At 45.1% G+C, this 23946-nt stretch overlaps 1 protein-coding gene across 7 annotated transcripts in view; it reads right to left on the bottom strand.

Moving 5' to 3' along the window:
- NSF (N-ethylmaleimide sensitive factor, vesicle fusing ATPase) overlaps window positions 1-22489 on the bottom strand; it is a 103914-nt gene extending 81425 nt beyond the window's left edge. For all 7 annotated transcript variants that reach the window (XR_009558435.1, XM_060281087.1, XM_060281089.1 and 4 more), the window contains exons 1-2: window positions 22425-22489; window positions 3874-3959 (exon numbers count right to left, since the gene is read on the bottom strand). Coding sequence is in view for 6 of the 7 variants with exons in the window: in XM_060281087.1 (XP_060137070.1) it covers window positions 3874-3959; window positions 22425-22436 (98 nt within the window). In the remaining variant the exon portion in view is untranslated. The remainder of the gene's footprint in view (window positions 1-3873; window positions 3960-22424) is intronic.
- Window positions 22490-23946: the final 1457 nt, after the last annotated feature.

Below are 23946 nucleotides of genomic sequence, written 5' to 3'. Positions count from 1 at the left end.
GATAAAAGAGCAATTCTTCGTGGGAAGGGCTCTTCCCATCAGATCTACCGATAGCAGCAGAACGAGTGATGGTGTCCAGCCCAGGAGGACAGGCCAGCTTCCTGCTACACAGTTCTTCCCTCAAGGACATGCACATTCAGGAAAGAATAAGGGAATTTTTCCATATAGCTTATAATGCTGGGATCCAAACCATCTGCACGGTGACTCTATTAAAATCCATGTGAAAAGTTAGCCGTCACTAACTTAAGCCCCATTGTATTTCAATGGGAACAAAATGCAACAAACAGGGGGCTCGTGCACAGTTCTCTCGTGATTTCTTTTCACAGGTCTGAGAGGGTTTCTTTCTTTTTTTTCTTGTCCCGCCGCTTTTCCCCGGGAAAACCCACTGGTTACTGCTGAATCAGGACAGACATCTATCTGCAGAAAACCTGATCAATATCTTTTCCTCGATTCATTAGTAAACAGCGGGTTTACAGATAAAAGACATATGACCAAGTAAAACACCAGTTGGATCACTGGCTTCAATATCATCAGATACATGAATTGTTTAAAATGGATAGGAAAATTGGTTTCCAGGTTGAAAAATCCAAAATGGAAACAGAATTATTAGACCCTAAAACAAAAGTTCTTTTGTACAATCTTATTATTGGAGCGGCATACGAAAGATGAACAAACAAAAAGCGTTATGATTCAATGGGCAAAGGATGTAGGACATAATATTATGGTTGAGGACTGGGAAAGGCTATGGAAGAAGCATATGAAATTTACTGCGTGTAATGTTTTGAGAGAAAATTTGATGAAAATGATGTATCATTGGAATCTGACACCAGTAAAACTTGCTAAGATATATCACAAACAAGAGAATGAATGTTGGAAATGTAAGAAAGTTGAAGGAACCTTTTACCATATGTGGTGGACTTGCCCACTAGTCAAGGATTTCTGGGAAAAGATTTATAATGAGTTAAAGAAAGTGTTTAAGTACACTTTTATCAAGAAACCAGAATCCTTCCTGTTGGGTATAGTCGGTAAAGAAATTCCTAAGAAAGACGTTACGTTTTTTCTGTATGCCACGACAGCGGCTAGAATATTGATAGCTAAGAACTGGAAGACACAAGAGATACCAACATTGGAGGATTGGCAGATGAAATTGATGGACTTTATGGAACTTGCTGAAATGACCGGGAGGATCTGCGACCAAGGAGAAGAATCGGTGGAGGAAGATTGGAAAAAATGTAGAATGTATTTGAAAAAAATATAGTAGAATTGAATGAGGAAATAGATTTATAAGCGTATAGAATCTGCAAGGGACCCAGGTGGCGCTGTGGGCTAAACCACTGAGCCTAGGGCTTGCTGATCAGAAGGTCGGCAGTTCTAACCCCTGTGACGGGGTGAGCTCCCGTTGCTTGGTCCCAGCTCCTGCCAACCTAGCAGTTTGAAAGCACATAAAAATGCAAGTAGATAAATAGGAACCGCTATAGCGGGAAGGTAAACGGCGTTTCCATGTGCTGCTCTGGTTTGCCAGAAGCGGCTTTCTCATGCTGGCCACATGACCTGGAAGCTATACGCCGGCTCCCTCGGCCAATAATGCGAGATGAGCGCGCAACCCCAGAGTCGGTCACAACTGGACCTATTGGTCAGGGGTCCCTTTACCTAGAATCTGCAGACTTTTGAATAGATTGGATAATGGGTGAAAAATTTGTTTGAGAATTAGGATTAAGACTTATGATATAGAATTTGCTAAAAAGACTGGACGATGCACCGCAGATGGGGGGAAACCGAGGAAGCCCATATAGGTTATGAAAATGTCATGGAATTTGCTGTTATGTTTTCTTTTTATTCCATTTTTCTTCTGTCATTGTACTTTTGTTCTATTTTTCTTTTTTTGTGTTCATCTGTTGTTCTATTTTTACTTATAAAATGAATAAAAATCATTAAAAAAAAAAAGTAAACAGCGGGTTTTCCTGGGAAAAGCGGCGGGACAAGAAATGTGACTGGAAATCGCAGGACATGTGGAATTGTGGCTGAGCCCATAATCTTGTTTCCAATCCACACAGGTTTCAGCTTTAGTGCGCGCCTGAGCAGGCAGGGCAAATATCCGTTTTCAGGGATTTTACCAGCGTTGGTCTGCAGTATAAATGAAATGTGAATGTCATCCTTCACGATTGCAGAGAAAAAATGGGAACCCAAAGGAAGCCGCAGACGGACATACACACGTCTCCACTGACGCATAAGGAAGAGTGACATAAATAGTGTTCTCTCACTAATGTACAGAGAAAGCAGAGTTGCCCATCCCTTACACCGGTTACCATGGGAGCGTCCTCGTCTTTTCCGCCACCACGCTCCCTCCACACGGGCCTTTCTAATCCCAAATGTGACAGGTGCTGAAGAAAAAACCATCCATGCAGTCACTACAAATGAAACTGTGATGGAAAACGATATGCATTTCTCAGCACTGATAAACATACATGGTTGCACAATCGTCGATGTTATGAGGTCCCTGCGGATACCTCACTGTCGCCACAGAAGAAGGAGCTGGGTGCTGAGCGCCCACAGTGGGGCGAGGGAGGACAGCTGCCCCCCCCTCCCCGGGGGGTGAAACGTAACTCCCAGATTCCCAGCTTTCATTTAAAAAACCCAAAGGCATCTCTAGCTGTTGTAGAACCCAAGGTACAAGAGAAAACGTGCAGACACAATTCTTCTCATTTCTTGGGTGAGAAATTAGCCAGCTCTCACCTTCCATGTTTCACTTCCCACACACACACGGGGGGGGGGGGTACTGCTGGTGCCCATCACCCTCCTCCTTGTTAGACAGAAAAGGACAGAGGCCTGGTAGGGGGCGAGACTCACGAAACTTGCAGAGTTGTGTCCAAGCACCCTCTGCGCCTCCAAGCCACATTCTCACATCAAACAGGCAGCTGTAACAGGGTTAGAGGCACTGTATGTCTCTCAGGGAATGTTTTTTGGTGTGGCACTGCCTTCCGCAAAGCAGAATCGTTCCTAACAAAAGGCGCCACCTCAAATCTCCACTAGAAGAGATTGGAGTCATTTAGATGGGAGACTTTAGACCAGGGGTCCCCAAACTAAGGCCCGGGGGCCAGATGCGGCCCAATCGCCTTCTCAATCCGGCCCATGGACGGTCCGGCAATCAGCATGTTTTTACATGAGTAGAATGTGTCCTTTCATTTAAAATGCACCTCTGGGTTATTTGTGGGGCCTGCCTGGTGTTTTTACATGAATAGAATGTGTCCTTTTATTTAAAATGCATCTCTGGGTTATTTGTGGGGCATAGGAATTCGTCCATTTTTTTAAAAAAAATATAGTCCGGCCCCCCACAAGGTCTGAGGGCCAATGAACCGGCCCTCTGCAGAAAAAGTTTGCTGACCCCTGCTTTAGACTAATGAAGCTGCAAATGCCTAATTGTTCACTTTCAGGAAACAAACACATAATTGCACCTGAAAGCTTTTTTAATACACCCTCTGGCTGGCAGGTTATGAGTGTTCCACTTTTATGAGGCTCAGGCTGCAGTTGTCATTAGCTTATTGCTTGGAGCAGGTAATTGTTTTAGATTTATGTCATTATTTCATAAAGTGCCTTCTATTCTAGTAAGAGAAGCAATCTAAAACAACAACATTTGAATGACCCTTTTTTTGGCAACATTCCACCTTCAGGGGATCGGAACTTGGGAGCAATATATTGCCCTACCTGCCCAGACAATGTCCTGCAATTCTCTGGGGATGAGCTACCAAAGGCTCTAGGAAACAGCAGGTTCCTCTAGGAAACAGCAGGTTCCTGTAAATTATTTCCCCCAGTCACTGCAAGAAAAGGCAAATTCTCCATTCGTGTGTGATGATGATAATAACCACCAAAACTTACAAGCCAGGCTGAAAGTCCTTCTCGTTGACCACCGCACAGTTGCTTAAGGAGAGTTCATCCGTGGGACATCTCGCAGCTTGCATAACCTGTGATAGAATCAAAGAAGATGCAAGGAAAGGTCAGAGCAGCAAGAAATCACAGGACATGTACACAAGACAGCTTTGCTCTCGAAGGTCCACATTTCAATTAGGAAGAGGGAACGGGAAAGGCAAATCAGCTGCTTACCACTTGCTTGGCATTCAGAATACTAGTACAGTGGTACCTTAGTTCTCAAACTTAATCCGTTCCAGGAGTCTGTTTGACACCCGAAACCATTCAAAAACCAAGGCGTGCGGCTTCCAATTGTGCTGCAGGAGCTTCCTGCACTCAAGCAGAAGTCGCGTCGGATGTTCGGCTTCCAAAAAACGTACGTAAACCGGAACACTTACTTCCAGATTTGCGGCATTTGGCAGCCAAGCCGTTCGAGTACCAAGGTACCACTGTACTCTAAAGGGACACCTCCGCAGAACAAACATGTTAGTCGTGCATGTGGGAACCTGGTTCAGAGAACACTCATGACACAGAGGAAGGAGGAAACCAATCAGACGGAGGAAGCAAAGCTGTGTGATAATAAATAATAATAATTTTATTATTTATACCCCGCCCATCTGGCTGGGTTGTGTCGCTTTGGAAAGAGACTCTCATGACTATATGGCTTCATCATATAAGGGTCCTTGTACATTGCCAGCACATCAAGGAAGAAAAGAAAAAAGCCCAACCTTTCCTTTGACATTATTATTATGTATGATTATGATTATTAATATACCACCCTTCATCAAAAGATCCCAGGGGGGTTCACAAGACAAAAAATACAAGATAAAAGCAGAAATAAATAGTTAAAACAGAAACAATGGAACAAAACAACCCCTCCTCTCACAAACACGTTTTACAGGCTGCAGAATATTAACCAGCCAAAGGCCTCGTTTAAGAGTATATTGCACAACCTGCCCTGATAACGTCCTGTAGAGGTTTTACTTAAGACATTTGTATCACGTCTTTCTTTCTTTCTTTTTTTTAAAAAAAGAATCTTGTGGCAAAAAGAATAAGCTACAAAATACAATAAACAGACCTCGTTAACAATTAGAGAGTTAATTTGACAGAGAGTTGAGTTTTATTCAGTGCTGGTTATTTGCCCCGTGTTACGATTTTACCATTTTATTATCTTTTAATTATTTTATCACACACTGCCATGATATTCCTCTTGCCACTTGGTGATTTATGTATGCTCTTAAGTAGAAAACAAACAATTAAAAATCAACCAAAACTATCACAGATACAGGAGACAAGATCTAAAGCCCATTGGCCTAAGGCATTTTATTTATTTTTTTGATAACTGGAGATAATGGTTTATGGAACGTGGCTTTATTAGGTGTTTTACTGGAGTGGATGAAGTGAATACAGTCATACCTCGGTTTAAGTACGCTCATAGCTGCCAAGTTTTCGCTTTTCTCGCGAGAAAGCCTATTCAGCATAAGGGAAAATCCCTGTAAAAAAGGGATAACTTGGCAGCTATGAGTACGCTTCGGTTTGAGTACTTTCAGTTTAAGTACTCTGCGGACCCGTCTGGAACAGATTAATCTACTTCCCATTACTTTCAATGGGAAAGTTCGCTTCAGGTTAAGTACGCTTCAGGTTATTTACAGACTTCCGGAACCGATTGTGTACTTAAACCAAGGTACCACAGTAATGTTTATATATTTAGCGGGCAAATGAAGAGTCGTAAGTTCCTTAGCTTGTTATTTCAAGTGGAACAAGTCAAGAAAAGGCAACCCCACACTTTTTTCTGAAGCTTTGTATCAGGTCTCCAGACCGTGATAATTTTGAGACGAGGGTCCCCTTGAGTCCCCCAAGACACACATCCCACAAGCAGCGCTCAAAATTCATCAGGCACCAGGCACATTTTGCACTTGGCCATCGGCTACATGCGACCAAGTGAAGAAGCCCAGGCCCCACTAAGTTGGCCTCCGATGTCTCTACCATCTGGGGATGCCTGGATCTTGACTGTTTTCACACACTAGCAACACATCCTGTGGAATCCTATCGTTATATTTTATCTGCACAATCAGGATGAATTTCAGGAACCAACCAGTCGTATTGAAAAATAAGACTTTTGAGCCATCTGATCCAAAAATGTCGACTAAGCATTCTGTTTTGACAACTGTAACTCTGGTTTAAAGAGACATTTGGTACCTACTGGTAGCTTATATATCAGAGTTTCTAACACTGCCCACAAGTCAGGCGTTTGGGACCTGACAAATTATCACAGGTTATCCACATGCATGGTGCCTTATGTAGCTGCGCAAGCAAAAATAGGCAATTTGGCGCTTCGCAAGCAGATTACAATCTAAAAATGGCTCTGAGCTGCAAGTCGGGAGCGCCTCACGTCCTGACATATATTGTACATGCAAGCCCGTGGCATTAATTTCCACAACACAGAGGGCAAGATTAACTTGGGCACTGATCTGCCGCAAGACAAGAGAGCAAGTGTGCACAGCAGAAATGATCTATGAATCATCTGCAGCCTGACAGGGAGCAAAACGGGTCAACCCAAAGCAAGATGGAAATCCGTGCTGTGACTGAGGACGCGGGGTGCCTCAAGCTCTCTTCCAAAAAGAGAAGAGGCCAAGAACAGAGTGCCCTCAAAAGTGCACTAGGGAACATGAATAAGGGAACAATGCTAATGGCTCGTCCTGTTAGATCCATCAGGTTCTTCAAAGAAGTATCTCCAGATGCAGTCAGGAAGCAGAATGTGAATCTGCATTCTCCAAAACAATGCAACGCAGAAGGCTGCTGAGTGACGCAGTTTAGCTTAGTTTATTATTTATTTCCTTCAGATTATAACTCGTTACATAAAATATACGGTGGGCTAACCAGGCATTTGTTTTTACATGCTTTCATCCTGTGGTTTTATTGGCTTCAGGTTGTATTTATGTTTTTAATGATACTGTTATCATTTTTTAAAAGGTATTGTATACGGCTTAGAGATTTTAAAATATTACGAGATAACCCCTTTTCAATCAGGGGTAATTAAACGCCTCCACCCTCCCCACAGACCACTTGAAAATGGGTGAGGGGTCTCGGCGGACCACATCGTGATTTTTCAGCCTGTTTTAGCAATGGTGACGCACGGTGCTAGGTGCTGCTTGATTTTTTGTTCTGCCTTTAATGGATTCTTTTATTTCTCACATATTGTATCTTATTGTGTTTACAATTTAAAAGCAGCCCTAAAACTAAAAATCACTATGAATATTCCATGTGGTGGAATATTCAACCAGAAATCCACAGACCTGCCGCAGGCCACCTGAATGAGGTTTGAAGACCACTGGTGGTCTACAGACCACAGTTTGAGAACCCCAATTTTGAATACTGTAAAGAGAAGTGTGAACCTTACCTCCAATGCAGACTGCAGACCATACGTACACGATCACACCTTTGTATGCCACATTCGTCTACTGCCTTCCTCCCCCCCCCCCGACTTTTCCCATGCTAGCATCACCCCTCCTGGGAACTGGAGAGATGTCAGTCTGAGAAGCAGCTGTAATATGGGACTCCTCTGTCTCTCTCACACACTTACACAAGCTTAGAATCACAGAATGGTAGAGCTGGAAGGGACCCCAAGGGTCATCTAGTTTCCTTTCTATGCAGGAATCTCAGCTCAAGCATCCTTAACAGATGGCCATCCAACCTCTGCTTAAAAACCTCCAAGGAAGGAGAGTCCACAACCTTCCGAGGGAGACGGTTCCACTGTCAAACAGCACTGTCTGTCAGAAAGCTCTTCCTGGTGTTTAGTCTGAATGCCCTTCCCCTTAGCTTAAAGCCGTTGGTCCAAGTCCTTCCTTCCAGAGCAGGGGAAAACAAGCTTGCTCCATCTTCCATGTGATAGCCCTTGATATATTTGAAGATGGCTATCGTATCTCCTCTCAGTCTCCTCATTTCCAGGCTAAACATACCCAGCTCCTTCAACCGTTCCTCCTAAGGCTTAGCTTTTAGACCCTTGATCATTCTAGCTGACCTCCTCTGCCATCGTTTCAGCTTGTCAACAACCTGCTCAAGTTGTGGCACCCGGAATGGGACACAGTATTCCAGGTGTGGTCTGACCAAGGCATAAAGTGTTGGTGCTGACCTTTAAAGCCCTAAACGGCCTCGGCCCAGTATACCTGAAGAAGCGTCTCCACCCCCATTGATCAGCCCGGACACTGAGATCCAGCTCCGAGGGCCTTCTGGAGGTTCCCTCACTGCAAGAAGCAAAGCTACAGGGAACCAGGCAGAGGGCCTTCTTGGTGGTGGCGCCTGCCCTGTGGAACGCCCTCCAATTGGAGGTCAAGGGGATAAACAGCTACCTGACATTTTGAAAACACCTAAAGGCAGCCCTGTTTAGGGAAGTTTCTAATCTGTGATATTTTAATGTATTTTGCTATTTGTTGGAAGCCACCCAGAGTGGTGGGGGAAACCCAGCCAGATGGGTGGGTTATAAATTAATAATAATAATAATAATAGAGTGGTGCTATTGCTATCCTTGATCTGGACACTACAGTATACTTCTGTTGATGCAGCCTAGAATAGCATTTGCCTTTTTTTGCTGCTGCATCACACTGCTGACTCATGTTACGCTTGTGGTCCACCTTATCAGCCTTTAGCCAGAAAATTTGCGAAAGAAAGAAAGCAGCTGATAGTCCGAGTAATCTGGTAGATGTCCTAGCTCTCATGCCACCAATCACAGCACTACTACAGCTGTACAATAAAAAACAATGAACCTCGCTTCTTGGCCAGGTACATGTTATACGTATAAAGTGCAGATCTAGCAATTGCCACATGAGACGCAGAGCTTCTGAAAAATCAAGCACAGGATCTGCAGGTGCAGCCCCAAATTATGCTTAAGTCAGGGATGCTTTGTTTATGTTTAAATAACTGCCTTAGGTGCTGAATGGAAAAAGCACCAGGCAGAGGGGCTCTGGGCTCCTTTGATGTTGAGGCCTGCTCAGATTCTGCCCTGGCATTTTGCACCTGAGCAGATAGATGCATTGTTTTCTCAACCTGTAAACATGGAAAGAAAAGCCTACAAAGCCATCTTAGATTGCAATGCTTCTCGGGGGGCGGGGGCGGGGAGGACTTGGGAGGGTTGCCCTGAAAAGTCCGGAAGTGAAGGTAGAGAATTTGGGCTTATCAGCACAACTGTCTCAAAAGCCAGAGTCTGTGCCTAAATATATGCCAACCCTGGGGAAGAAAGGGGAATAAATTATCAGCATCCCATTATTTAAAGCTGCCTAGAGCCTTCAAATGTCACCCAGGCTGCCACAGTTAGAAAGTGGTGGGGCACAAAATCTCCTGGAGATTTAAATGCTATTTTGTAACCTGCTCTGCAGGGATTAGAGAGTTAAGCTTTTTCCTATGTCACATGAAGAGCATCTTTCTTTCTTTCTATCTCTCACACACGCTAATGCAAAACAGTATCTCCTAAGTGATGGAGAACTGCCTTTTTATTTTTATTTTGACGGGGGAGTGTCAAAGGAACCACTGCATCATCAGACCATGTTCAGAGATTGATTTTATTCACTGTCTCTTTCAAGGGACCTGGAATCAGCCTAATTCTCTTGTGCATACTGATTTTTCTACCTCTGGATACATTGTGGCAATTACTCATAAAAAAAATGGACCAGTTAAGACTAAGCAAAGTGCGTCTCATTTTAGGTCTCAGGCTCTGTTACAAATTATACACTCTGGTCTGGAATCTGAAACCCCGAAATGCAGGTGTGTAGAAAGACTAAGGGCTGCGTCCAATGCTGCGCAGGCTGAATCCTGCTCATGCAATGGGACTTCCCTTTCCTCCCCGTACCGTCCCCCCAATCTGCTCCAAAGGGTCACCTCAAATTTTTGAGGTTATTTGGGGGAGGGGCTCCAGGAGAGGGGGAAGTTTTGTTGTGCAAGCGGATATCTGCTGCACAAACAAAACAACAGCACTGGACGCAACCCCAGGCCTCACAAACACCTAGGGCAGGCATCCCCAAACTGCAGCCCTCCAGATGTTTTGGCCTACAACTCCCATGATCCCTAGCTAACAGGACCAGTGGTCGGGGAAGATGGGAACTGTAGTCCAAAACATCTGGAGGGCCAAAGTTTGGGGGTGCCTGACCTAGGCAAATATTAGTACCTGGCTTGCTTCTAAAATGGGAGTCATTTGATCTTCTCTCTAGAGCAGGGTCCCCAAACTAAGGCCCGGGGGCCGGATGCGGCCCAATCGCCTTCTAAATCCGGCCTGTGGACGGTCCGGGAATCAACATGTTTTTACATGAGTAGAATGTGTCCTTTTATTTAAAATACATCTCTGGGTTATTAGTGGGGCATAGGAATTCGTTCATATTTTTTTTCAAAATATAGTCCGTCCCCCCACAAGGTCTGAGGGACAGTGGACCGGCCCCCTGCTGAAAAAGTTTGCTGACCCCTGCTCTAGAGGCATATATGCAGAGGTAGGAAGGAATTTTTAGACCACAATTGCTGGGGTTCTTGGGAAGAATGCTAGATAGCAAGTGTCTTTAGCTAATGCTGCCAAGGACACATTTTAGACTTGATTTGAGTCTGCACAGGCTAAGGAGTTCCTAACTGCTAAAAGCTCCTGAGCTCCTGGACATTTAACCAGTGTTCAAAATCAGCCAGGCCCCAGGCATGTTTTGCAACTGGTGCGGGTCCAATCGCGCCCACATGGAGATCTCTGAGTGCCTGGCTGGTGACTGGGGAAAGCAAAATGTCACTTAGAGGAGGATCTGAAATATTTTCCTGGAAGCTTGAATCAGTTTTATTCTGGGTTCTTTTATTTGATGTTTTAACGTGCTTCGAGATTTGTTCTTTAAAATATAAAGCGGTGTAGAAATGAAATTATTATTATTATTATTAATTACAATCAGGGGGAGGATATGGCACCTAGACATTCCATTGTGGTGATCGCAGGCCAGGTTTAAGGTGTCATTTGGATTAGATCAGGGGTAGGCAACCTAAGGCCCGTGGGCTGGATGTGGCCCAATCGCCTTCTCAATCCAGCCCGCGGACAGTCCAGGAATCAGCCTGTTTTTACATGAGTAGAATGTGTCGTTTTATTTAAAATGCATCTCTGGGTTATTTGTGGGGCCTGCCTGGTATTTTACATGAGCTGAATGTGTGCCTTCATTTAAAATGCATCTCTGGGTTATTTGTGGGGCATAGGAATTCATTCATATATATTTTTCAAAATATAGTCCGGCCCACCACAGCTGAAAAAGGTTGCTGACCCCTGGATTAGGTTATATATCTCGGTTTCTAACACACTTTGGGAGACCACAGGGAACCTAGAAAAAAATTAAGCAGGCTATGCCGGACTGAAATCATCTACCCCTGATGAACAGAGTTGAAATTCACAACCACAATAATGACGAAAAGTTTTCTCATCCTAAAGCCCCAGATACAGTGGTACCTCTGGTTAAGAACTTAATTCGTTCCGGAGGTCCATTTTTAACCTGAAACTGTTCTTACCCTGAGACACCACTTTAGCTAATGGGGGCTCCTGCTTGCCGCCGGGCCGCTGGAACACGATTTCTGTTCTCATCCTGAAGCAAAGTTCTTAACCCGAGGTACTATTTCTGGGTTAGCGGAGTCTGTAACCTGAAGCGTTTGTAACCCAAGGTACCACCGTATTCCTTCAAATTCCCTTCATCTAACTGCTTTCCTCCAGGCTCCATGCCTCCCACAAGTTCTAACCAAATTACTGGTCTGGGAAACCTGAGTCTTATTCTTTGTTCAGGATGGCCTTGAGCAAGTGACGTCCTGGCAGCTTCTGTTTCCTCCCAGGAACACAGCAATTGGAACGACCTCCTAGTAGCACAGGGTTGTTGGAGAGATTAAAGGTAAAGGTAAAGGGGCCCCTGACCATCAGGTCCAGTCGTGTCCGACTCTGGGGTTGCGGCGCTCATCTCACTCTATAGGCCGAGGGAGCCGGCGTTTGCCTGCAGACAGCTTCCGGGTCATGTGGCCAGCATGACAAAGCTGCTTCTGGCGAACCAGAGCAGCGCACGGAAACGCCGTTTACCTTCCCGCCAGAGCGGTCCCTATTTATCTACTTGCACTTTTTGATGTGCTTTCGAACTGCTAGGTAGGCAGGAGCTGGGACCGAGCAACGGGAGCTCACCCCGTTGCAGGGATTCGAACCGCCGACCTTCTGATCAGCAATCCCTAGACTCTGTGGTTTAACCCACAGCGCCACCTGGGTCCCACAGTTGGAGAGATTAGCACAATTCATAAAATGCACATGAAAAGTGCTACATACCGTATTTTTTCCATGTATTAAACAAGGTTTTTTTGACTCAAAAATTGTGTCAAAAAACTGGGGTCCTCCAATACAGATAGTGGCATGGGGGGGGGGGGCGGAGAGAGAGAAGCGGCGAGCCCGGCAGCCAGCCGGTTGGTGGGAGCGCAACTTCCCCCGATGCCACTGCGCACGGGAAACGATATAGGGAGTGTTTCCTGCCCGCAGCTACGTGGGGGGAGAAGCTCAACAACTTTGGGCAATCTCCCCTCATTTTCTTAAAATTGAGTCCCCCAAAATTGGGGGAGGGGGTGTCCTTATACATTGGGGCGTCTTATAGACGGGAAAATACGGTAAATGACTCTAAGTTGTTCAGTTTGAATTGTAAAAGGGGAGTGAACCATATTTCCATATATTCCAACTCCATCCTTTACCAAGCATTTCCACCCCCTCGACTTGCAAAAAAGCTAGAAATTGTCCATTCCTCATAGCCCTGGAACACAGGCAAAAGAGAAAAGCCAATCAGCAAGAAAATTGTTGACTGAAGAACGGGTTGTGAATTATCCCGTTCTTAAGAGAGTACCAATAGAAAGATAGAAAGGTTTTTGGGGTTTTTTTGAGGCCATGCGCCAGAGGTTCTCCACCACTGTAGGAGGTAGTCACAGAAATTTGGGTTTGACAGGAAGATAGCAGGTTTTGAGGGACAAAAATACTACCGTATAGAGCTGTTGTTCCATTTCCTCGGTAGAATGACATTCAAAAGGTGTCCAAAAGAGAGAAAAATCAGTCATTCCCGTATCCAAAAATCCTAGTTAATAGTCTTTTCCCCACAGAAAACAGAGTGCCTGTTGCCTTTGCTCTTGTCTCATTTCCCCAAGATCACCAGTGTTGAAGCAATGATTCTTCAACATCAACCTCGTTGGCCTGGTCATGTTGTGCGGATGCCTGATGATCATCTTCCAAAGCAACTACTCTATTCCAGACTTAAAAATGGAAAGCGTAATACTGGTGGTCAACAAGAGGGTTAAAGACTGTCTCAAGGCAAATCTAAAAAAATGTACCGTACTATAAACACTGACAACTGGGAAACACTGGCCTGCCTTTACCAGGCACCCCCAAACCTCCAGACGTTTTGGACTACAATTCCCATCCTCCCCGACCACTGGTCCTGTTAGCTAGGGATCATGGGAGTTGTAGGCCAAAACATCTGAAAGGCCGTAGTTTGGGGATGCCTGGCCTTTACCAAAGGTGTCATGGGCTTTGAAGACACTTTATCTCAGGACGCAAGGGAGAAATGTGCTAAGAGGGAAAAAGTTTGAGAACCGCTGTCCTAATTGTGGAATGCTCTCCCCCAGGAAGGGCTACTTGATATCTACATAGATATATTGTTTTGTGCCAAAAATCTTTTAAAAGAAAATTCCCAGCCCTTTTATTGCTGTGATATTCCTGAGCAATTCCTGTTTCTTGATCCTGCCTCTTTTAATCTATAGTGTGTTTAACATTTTAAAAAGGTTTTCAAACAACTTGGAACACAAACACTACAAACTCGGAAGTTAGAGTTCTGGTTTGTGAACTTTTTCTGGAAGCTGAACGTGCTCCATTTTGAGTGCCACCCTTCCCTTTAGAGTGTTACACTGAGGTCTGTCTGTTATTGCTATTTATTTTGCGTTTTTGTTTTTGTGGCTTTTTTGTTTTGTTTTTGTGACTTTGTGGAACCCAGTTCAGCTACTGATTGATTGATTGAGTGAGTGAGTGAGTGAGTGACTGCAGTACATTGTTTATTGCTTTCATTTTATGGATCCTTGGTCTCGTTAGTAAAATTTATGTTAAATTGTTGTTTTAGGGGTTGTATTTAAAAGTCTGGAATGGATTAATCCATTTTGCATTCCTTTCTATGGGAAAGCTCACCTTGGTTTTGGAACAGATTTCCAGAAAGGATTAAGTTTGAGAAGCTAGGTACCACTGTACTGTAGTTTTGTAAGCTATCCCAGGAATCTATTCAAATGGAAGAACATACAGGTGAAACTCGGAAAATTAGAATATTGTCGAAAAGTGCATTTATTTCAGTAAGCCAACTTAAAAGGTGAAACCAATATATGAGATAGATGCATGACATGCAAAGCAAGATATGTCAAGCCTTTATTTGTTGTAATTGTAATTCTTTGTCGTTAGGCAGGTCATTTATAAATGGAATGTAATTAATGAAATATAATAAAGGTAAAGGTAAAGGGGCCCCTGACCATCAGGTCCAGTCGTGTCCGACTCTGGGGTTGCGGCGCTCATCTCGCTCTATAGGCCGAGGGAGCTGGCGTTTGTCCGCAGACAGCTTCCAGGTCATGTGGCCAGCATGACAAAGCTGCTTCTGGCGAACCAGAGCAGCGCACGCCGTTTACCTTCCCACCGGAGTGGTCCCTATTTATCTACTTGCACTTTGATGTGCTTTCGAACTGCTAGGTTGGCAGGAGCTGGGACCGAGCAACAGGAGCTCACCCCGTTGCAGGGATTCGAACCGCCGACCTTCTGATCAGCAAGCCCTAGACTTTGTGGTTTAACCCACAGCACTGTTTATTTTTGTTTATTTTTGCATTATTGTAACTATTTGTTTTATTACTGTGGAATTTCCAAAAGAAAGCATTTGTAAAAATTAAAAGAAAAAGAAAAAATAATAAGTTGCATTACTGAAATAAAAGCACTTTTCGACGATATTCTAATTTTCCGAGTTTCACCTGTACATTCCTGTTAAATTAAGTATTTGGTTTTTTTCAGCCTCACGTTGCATGATACTACATCAGATAAAGCAAGTGGAGGCAGAAAAAAGAGATTACGAGTACAATTGCGCTGGCAGAAGCAGTTTATCCAAAAAGATTAAAAACCGTAGGACTGGATGAGAAGAATAAACCCAGTATCCTGGATACAGATCATCCGTGCAGGTATGCCTAATCAGAAGAGTTTGGATTTGGATTTGATATCACAACCCAAAGGAGTCTCAAAGCGGCTAACATTCTCCTTTCCCTTCCTCCTCCACAACAAACACTCTGTGAGGTGAGTGAGGCTGAGAGACTTCAAAGAAGTGTGACGAGCCAAAGGTCACCCAGCAGCTACATGTGGAGGAGTGGAGACACGAACCCGGTTCCCCAGATTACGAGTCTACCGCTCTTAACCACTACACCACACTGGCACACTGGAAAAAGGCTATATTTGCATTCTGTTGATTAAAGAGTTCTGTGCCACTTGAAATCTAGCATACTTAAATACCTTTCCAGTAAGAAAGTTAACTCTACCTGCTTGGCTTCTTGTTCTCTGAAACAAGTGTTGCACCTGTCATCCTCACAGGCAAATTCCTGCAGGAAACAGGTATAGATTCTGGCAACCTCAGAATTGCTTCATAAAGCAGAATTGACCTCCCAAGCGTTTTTTTTTTTCTGGTCTAGGCTCTGTCTTTCCCCACTGCCAATTCTCCTTAGCCATCCTCACAGTGGGTATATGGTAGTGAACAAATGTAGAGGGGGCAAATCCTCAAGCCAGCAGCTGGAAGGAACTGTGGCAGAGTTACAGCATACCTGGGGTTTTTGAATGTTCAGAAAGGTTCAGTGCTCGTTTCTATGAGAATAGACGAGAGGTCGTTCTCGTAGGATGAACGAGTAAGCGACAGAAGTCTAACTGATCAACTTGTGGCAGGATTGCACCGCTGCAGCCTGCTGATGGAATTACCTTTCAAACGATGAAATAATTTCCCCTGCTCCAAAAAAAAAAAAAATCCCTACATAGAGAAAACAGGCTGGGAGACAGGTTAGAACGCTTTCCCTTGGCAACCTGGTTTTCTACACAGCAGGAACTATTTTTGTATGAAGGAGCATTCCATCACCCAAAACACCGTATGTACCGGAGTTTGAAGTGGGGCGTTTCAGTTTAGTTTGAAGCCCAGTCTCGGCACTGAGCCTGCCTTGGTCACCCAGGCTGGTGACATTTCTTGGGAGAGAGATGAGGGAGCGTGGCCCTGTTCGTTCTCCTCGACCTCTCCAAGACTTCTGATACCATTGGCGATAGCATCCTTCTGATATGGCTCCAGGGGCTGGGGACTGAGAGCACTGCGGCGCAATGGCGCCACTCCTGCCTTCAAGGCCAGCGAGTAGTTATGGGTCGGCTACTGTTTGATTGTTTGATGCGGGTGGTGCTGAGGTCTCAACCGCTGAGCCTCTTGGGCTTGCCGATCAGAAGGTCAGCGGTTTGAATCCCTTTGATGGAGTGAGCTCCCGTTGCTCTGTCCCAGCTCCTGCCAACCTAGCAGTTCGAAAGCACACCAGTGCAAGTAGATAAATAGGTACCGCTACAGCGGGAAGGTAAACGGCGTCTCCTGTGTGCTCTGGTTTCTGTCACGGTGCCCCGTTGCGCCAAGAGCGGTTTAGTCCTGCTGGCCACATGACCCGGAAAGCTGTCTGTGGACAAACGCCAGCTCCCTCAGCCTGAGGCAAGATGAGTGTCGCAACCCCATAGTCGCCTTTGGCTGGACTTAACCGTCCAGGGGTCCTTGACCTTTTCACCATGTGAGTTGCCTGCTGGCATCCTACAGAGTTCCATCTTGTTACCCAAACAGGGCTCTTGGCTTGTGTTATTTTAACATCAGCCCTTCTATTCCACCTGGCAAGGAACTTTGAAAGCAGAAGGATTTTCAAGCAGATTGCAATATGGTATGCAAAGAGTTTTGCAGCGATGGTGAACCCCTTGCCCTCTAGCCTAGGTTTGGGAGAATTATCTGGGGTTTTTCTCCCCAAGGAATGAACATACAAGCTATTTCTATTACAGTCATACCTCGGTTTAAGTACGCCTCGGTTTGAGTATTTTCAGTTTAAGTACTCCGCGGACCCGTCTGGAACGGATTAATCCACTTTCCATTACTTTCAATGGGAAAGTTTGCTTCAGGTTAACTATGCTTCAGGTTAAGTATGGACTTCCGGAACCAATTACACTCATACTTCGGGTTAAGTACGTTTCAGGTTGAGTACTTTGTGGACCCGTCTGGAACAGTTTAATCCACTTTCCATTACTTTCAATGGGAAAGTTCACTTCAGGTTAAGTACGCCTCAGGTTAAGTACAGACTTCCGGAACCAACTGTGTTTGTAAACCGAGGTACCACCGTACTGGAAATCTATTATTTTCTGCATCCTGGGGGAAAGGGAGAACTTGAAGCATTTCCTAAAGACAACAGCTCTTCATGTGACCATACGGAGAAGCTTCAAGCACTGTTATTCTACAAAAGAAAACCTTCTGCAAGAGTTGTGTAATCTGTGTGTCAAATGTTACAGTTAGAGACCAGTACAACCTTCACTCTCCTCACAGTCCAAGCCTCCTCTCCATATTTACTCAGAAATGGGGAGAAAACACCTTGCTGATGTTAACGGTTCTTACTTCCAAAACAATTCTGCTTCGGACAATTTATTAATGAAACCATGTTTGTGCCTCAGAGGGAGATGAAAACAAGGGAAACCATTTGTGCAGGGACAAGAGAGACTTTCTAAGGCCCAGAAAACCAACACATTGGCAAAGATGGTGCATTTTGCAGCTTGCCTTGCATTTTCCAGTAGCTGGTCTGAAGGTTGCTGACTCCCATTGTCGGGGAAGGACCTCTGCATTAGAGGACCTGCTATGACCACCCGGCTACACAATTTGAGGATACCCTGTCACCCTGGGGAAAAAGCAGTGGCATTGCCACTCCTAAAGAAAATGACCCTAGACAACTTTGGTCTGGAAGAGCTACTGACCAGCTGCAAATATCCCCTTTCCTAGGGATGTCATGGAGAAGACGGTCATGGCAGGAAATCTTGGATGACCACAGATTTTCAATTTGGGTTCAGGCCCAGCCATGGAACCAACCTTGACTGAGAGCGGTATATTGGGAGTGGAACCTTGCCCCTGCTTCTCCACCACTCTATAGCAGGGATGTCCAACAGGTCGATCGCGATCTACTGGTAGATCCCCGGGAGGTTTTGGTAGATTGCGGTCGATCGCTGGGTCCCTTTCCTTAGCGTTGGTAAAATATAATCTGGCCCCGGCCCCCTCACCCTGCCCTCCATTGTTGCACGATTTGCAGAACGGAAGACGGAGTTTACTCAGTGAGGCTGTTTGTTTCCCCAGCGATCTGTTGGTGAGTGGCTGTTCCCCTTTTCCCCTTGAGCTTAGGCTTGAATTCTGAAAAATCGGGGCTATCCTCCTCCCTAAAAAAAACTCACCAACTTTAATAAATAATAATAATTAATAATAATAATAATTTTTTATTTATACCCCACCCTCCCTGGCCAGAACCGGACTCAGGGCAGCTAACACCAATAAAATTACAATAAAACGTTAAAGAAAAAGGGAAAAAAGTTAATTAAAATACAGGTTAAATTACAATTTAAAATGCAGCCTCATTTTAGTAGTAGCCCATAAATCAAAACCATAAGGGGTGGGAAATGTAAGGGTCAGGCTGAGTCCAAACCAAAGGCCAGGCGGAACAGCTCCGTCTTGCAGGCCCTGCGGAAAGATGTCAAATCCCGCAGGGCCCTGGTCTCTTGTGACAGAGCGTTCCACCAAGTCAGGGCCAGTACTGAAAAGGCCCTGGCCCTAGTTGAGACCAATCTAACCACCTTGCGGCTCAGGACCTTCAAAGTGTTGTTATTTGTGGACCTTAAGGTCCTCCGTGGGGCATACCAGGAGAGGCGGTCCCGTAGGTACGAGGGTCCTAGGCCTGAACACCAGAAAAGGGGGTAGATCACTGCCAGTTTTTAATTCTGTGAGTAGATTGCAGTCTCTTGGGAGTTGGCCACCCCTGCTCTATAGCTTTCAAAGTGCTGACTTTCATCTTGTTGTTTAGTCATTTAGTCGTGTCCGACTCTTCGTGACCCCATGGACCATAGCACACCAGGCACTCCTGTCTTGCGCTGCCTCCCGCAGTTTGGTCAAACTCATGTTCGTAGCTTCGAGAACACTGTCCAACCATCTCGTCCTCTGCCGTCCCCTTCTCCTAGTGCCCTCAATCTTTCCCAACATCAGGGTCTTTTCCAGGGAGTCTTCTCTTCTCATGAGGTGGCCAAAGTATTGGAGCCTCAGCTTCACGATCTGTCCTTCCAGTGAGCACTCAGGGCTGATTTCCTTAAGAATGGATAGGTTTGATCTTCTTGCAGTCCATGGGACTCTCAAGAGTCTCCTCCAGCACCATAATTCAAAAGCATCAATTCTTCGGCGATCAGCCTTCTTTATGGTCCAGCTCTCACTTCCATACATCACTACTGGGAAAACCATAGCTTTAACTATACGGACCTTTGTAGGCAAGGTGATGTCTCTGCTTTTTAAGATGCTGTCTAGGTTTGTCATTGGTTTTCTCCCAAGAAGCAGGCGTCTTTTAATTTCGTGACTGCTGTCACCATCTGCAGTGATCAAGGAGCCCAAGAAAGTAAAATCTCTCACTGCCTCCATTTCTTCCCTGATTTTCATCTACAAAGCCTTAATGACTCAGGACCGCAGTACCTCAAGAACCACCTTTTCCCATATGAACCAACCTGGACCCTGAGATCATCATCTAAGCCCCTTCTTCATGTGGCTCCTCCATAGGAAGCCCAGAGGGTGGGTACACAAGAACTGGCCTTTTCTGGGATGGCTCCCCACCGGTGGAATGCTCTCCCCAGGGAGGCTCGCCTGGTGCCTTCATTACATATCTTTAGACAGCAGGCAAAAACATTTCACTATAACCAGGCCTTTGGCTGATTCAGCACTCTATGGCATTTTGAATGTGTTTGTGGGAGAGAGGTTATTTGTTTGGTTTTTGTTTTCAGATTGGTTTTTTATGATGTATTTTGTGTCCTCATTCTACATTTTTATGTTATGAGCTGCCCTGTGTTCTTTGGATGAAGGGTGGTATACAAATGTAAATACTAATAACAATAACAATAATAAATCCAGTCTATAAACAGCCACTCAGCTATGGCGAGTAAATTTTTCCCCCATGAATGTGATATAAAATGACGAAAGCTGCAATCTTATGCACATTTAAGTTGGGAGTAAACATGCACAGTATCAAATGGCATCACAGGTAACAAATCATAGAACACACATTTTATGATACTTATTTAATATCTACACGCACGTTTTTGTGAGGACTAAAAGTTGCACATAAAGGTAGAAATGGGGTGGAAATGAGCCACGAATGAACATATGAAAAAAATGAGATGAGCTAGTTCTGGGGGCCACCGAGAAAAGTTACTCCACGGAAAACATGTGAATAGCATCATTTTTCATCACTAGGATGTTGATGCCAGTAGGTAAAGGTAAAGGGACCCCTGACCATTAGGTCCAGTCGTGACCGACTCTGGGGTTGCGCCAGTTAAATCCTTGGTTCACTTTCTGCATGCCTGTGCCATGCCTGCTTCTTTGAACCAGAAAGCAATAAGCGTGGGTGGACTTTTAAGTACTTCTGCATTTCGCCTACAATATTTTTATAGTTATCAGAGTTATCACGAGCATTTTGAGACTTGACCGTTGTCACTTCCTCCATACTCTTATGAGAAGTGTTCCAGTGAAGGGAGCTCACTGCCATTTATTTTAATGCTCATTTCTGCATTTTAAGCCAAATCCTACAGGCATGCGCTTCTGTTCTCACAACTCAAGAAATGGGTTTTTCATTGAACCATTACCACAAGCCAGTGGAATAACCAAACCTGCTACAATTCTGGATGATGCCTTTTTGCGGAAAAACCACTATTATGCTTCCAAAATCCCCCACCACCTGTTGTGTTACATCCTGGTTTCTTCCCCTATATATCATCCCTCCCGAAGCTTCCTTAATCTGCCACAATCTGCAGGGAGGGAGAACATTTTAAATGACCCTGAATCAACACTCCTCCTCCTCCTATATACTAAAGGGATATTCTTTGTGGCATAAAGCCAATAAGCCTTTTTGGTGTTGGGGAGCATCTGCGTATGTAACAGAAGGTAAAAAAACCTGAGAAAGGTACATCCATTAGCCTTTCCCCAACTGCTCCATTGCTAACCTGCCTGCACTGCACCGGTCATTCTAGGGGACGCAAAGTACTAGGCACATGTTGGGTCACTGGGAAAATAAAGGAACAGCAATCTGACATCATTGTAACCAGCAGCATCGCCACAAGCTCGGTTCATATGCAACCCGAAGACAGAGTCTTCTGCTCGCCAGCCAAGTGTGCATTGCAGTAAAGGTGCTCACCGCATAAACAGCTTCATCCTCCCACCTTTTCACCCACCAGACACTCTTGTTCCAAAGGGAGGAAGCAACAGCAGTAACAGCTTATTAACTCCAGGTCACCCAGAAGTATTTATGACACAGCAAACAATTTCGGCATTAACCCTTCAGGCTGCCCTTGTTCCTGCAATGTCCTATTTAAGAGGAACAGACCAGGGTGGGGGTGGGATGGGGAGAGAAGGGCAGGCACATTTTTGCCAAGCCGTCTTCGAGGAAAGCCATTTTACATTAAGATTTTTTTGGGGGGGGGGAATGAGCTGTTCTCTCCAGTGTCTCAACTACAATGCTCAGATGACTAAGAGACACAGCGCGATATAGCACAGCCCATGAAGGAAATGCGTTCGAGAGCGGTGTGGTGCTTTTCTTCTTTTCCAGCACGCTGAACAGACCCATTTATCTTTCAGCAAGCGGACCCACCAAGAATAAACGGAAGGCAGAAAGAGGTCGTCTGTGCGCCCCTTCACAACAACCTGCCAAGGTGGGCTAGCCTAAGGGGGATCCCCCAAGGATCTGTGGCTCAGGAAGAGGATAAGTGCGCGCACACTGTGCATATGAAGAGCACACCCCAAAATAATCCTGGGAACCGTAGCACCCAGCACCCTTAACAGGCTATACTTCCCCAGTTTAAGAATCCTGAGAACTGTAGTTCCCAGCACCCTTAACAAGTGATAATCCCCAGGTTTGAGAATCCTCAGAACAGTAGCTCCCAGCACCCTTAACAGGCTATAATCCCCAGGTCTAAGAATCCCGGGAACTTTAGTTCCCAGCACCCTTAACAGGCTATAGCTCCCAGGGGGTGTTTTTTAAGGGGTGGGGTGTGGGATGAGCTGAAAATGTATGGCATATAGGCAGCAGTGTCATAGGGAACAGGGAAACCTCCCTAACTGGGCTGGGTGGAAGGGCGGTGGGCTGCTAAAAGAATGAATGGGAGGCAGAAGCTGACACGTCACTATCTTCCCCCCCCCCGCGCCGTCATTCAGCAGTCCACTCACCCGAGCCGCCATCTTGTTCCGCCGGCAACGAAGGAGCGACTGACAGATGCGAGATGCGGAGCGCGGAAAGCCGCCGGCTGGGAGGAGGCGGAGCCACGCAGAGCGCGTGGGGCGGGGCCTGTCCTCGCCCCTCCCACTTCCGGAGCCTTTTATAACCGCCTCGTTCTCGCGTCCGCCGACCCCGCCTCAAGAGTTAAGGGAGGCGCGAGAGGCACCCGCCCGCATACACGCAAGGGAGTCCAATGCGGCGCCGGCTGTGGTTGAGCCGAAAGGGAAGGAGAGATGCGCGCAATCACGTACTGTACAAAGAAGCAAGGAAGAGGAGGACGAAAGGGCATTTCCCTGTTTAATTTTAATAGTTGATTGGTATTTAAGGCGACAAAAGTGTGCTAAGGGGGGTTCACTCGAATTGCAGGGATAAAACCCCAAGCAAAATGTAAACATCATCATCATCATTATTATTCATTATCATTATTATTATTTAATGAATTTATATACTGCCCTATATCCGGAAGTCTCAGGGCGGTTCACATAAAAGATCACAACATATATAACATCATGTCAACGTGCGGTCAAAATCGCAATGAGTTGGATAGGCAAACCCTAAAACTGAGATGATTCCTCTTAAGTCTAAAATATTGGGGAGGTGACACCAAAAGGCTAGGAGGAAAATGAATGCAAGCAAATAAAGGGACAGAGGTATCACGTTACAGAGGTTATTAATATTGTTTTCAAAGGAAACCAGTCCCATTCGGTTCAATGGGACTTACTTCTAGCCAGGTAAGGGTCGGGTGTGCAGTATACAATTGCAAGCTTACTCGTGGACCTTAAGAGACGCATCTCTCTTTCTCTGCATTACTGCCCCGCACGTGGAGGCATTCCAATAAGAACCAGAAGTGAGGGTTGAGTACTTAAGCCATCCTCTCCCCCCCCATCTCTATTGCCTTCAATCACGTCCGCAGAGAGGCAGAGATATTAAAAAGTTGAAGACGGCTATCTCATTTTCTCTACACGCTGCATCCCGGTTTAGATTGGATAAGTCATTTTTAAATGTCTGCTGGCAGACCTTTGAATAGCTAAGGCATAGATAGCTGTGATTGTGCAAAGTAATAATTTAATTTTTTTACAAAAGGGAACTCGAAGCGACTTGCAAAAAAATAGCACATACGTCACAACAAACATAAAATTAAAATGGAGTAAAAGCTCAAAGATAAGTTTTGTTTTGCTCGGAAAAGTGAACGTTTATTCCGTTTTTCAACATTTTAAAAAATAACCTTACTTACCATAGCATATTCCAATACAAATGCAGTCCATTATCCCCATATTAAAGGACAGAAGAGGGTGATACAATAATCCCACAGTTTCCTCTAAATATTGCAAGGTGGGCATCAAGCCGAAGTTCATTGCGTAGTTTACATAGCTGCCAAGTTTTCCCTTTTCTCGCGAGGAAGCCTATTCAGCATAATGGAAAATCCCTTTAAAAAGGGATAACTTGGCAGCTATGGTAGTTTACAACAACCCT

This window comes from Zootoca vivipara, chromosome 13 (genome assembly GCF_963506605.1).
Source record: "Zootoca vivipara chromosome 13, rZooViv1.1, whole genome shotgun sequence".
In the NCBI taxonomy this organism is placed as follows: Eukaryota; Metazoa; Chordata; class Lepidosauria; order Squamata; family Lacertidae; genus Zootoca; species Zootoca vivipara.
The sequence above is the reverse complement of the archived record's forward strand: the minus strand, read 5'-3'. Positions and strand labels throughout refer to the sequence as shown.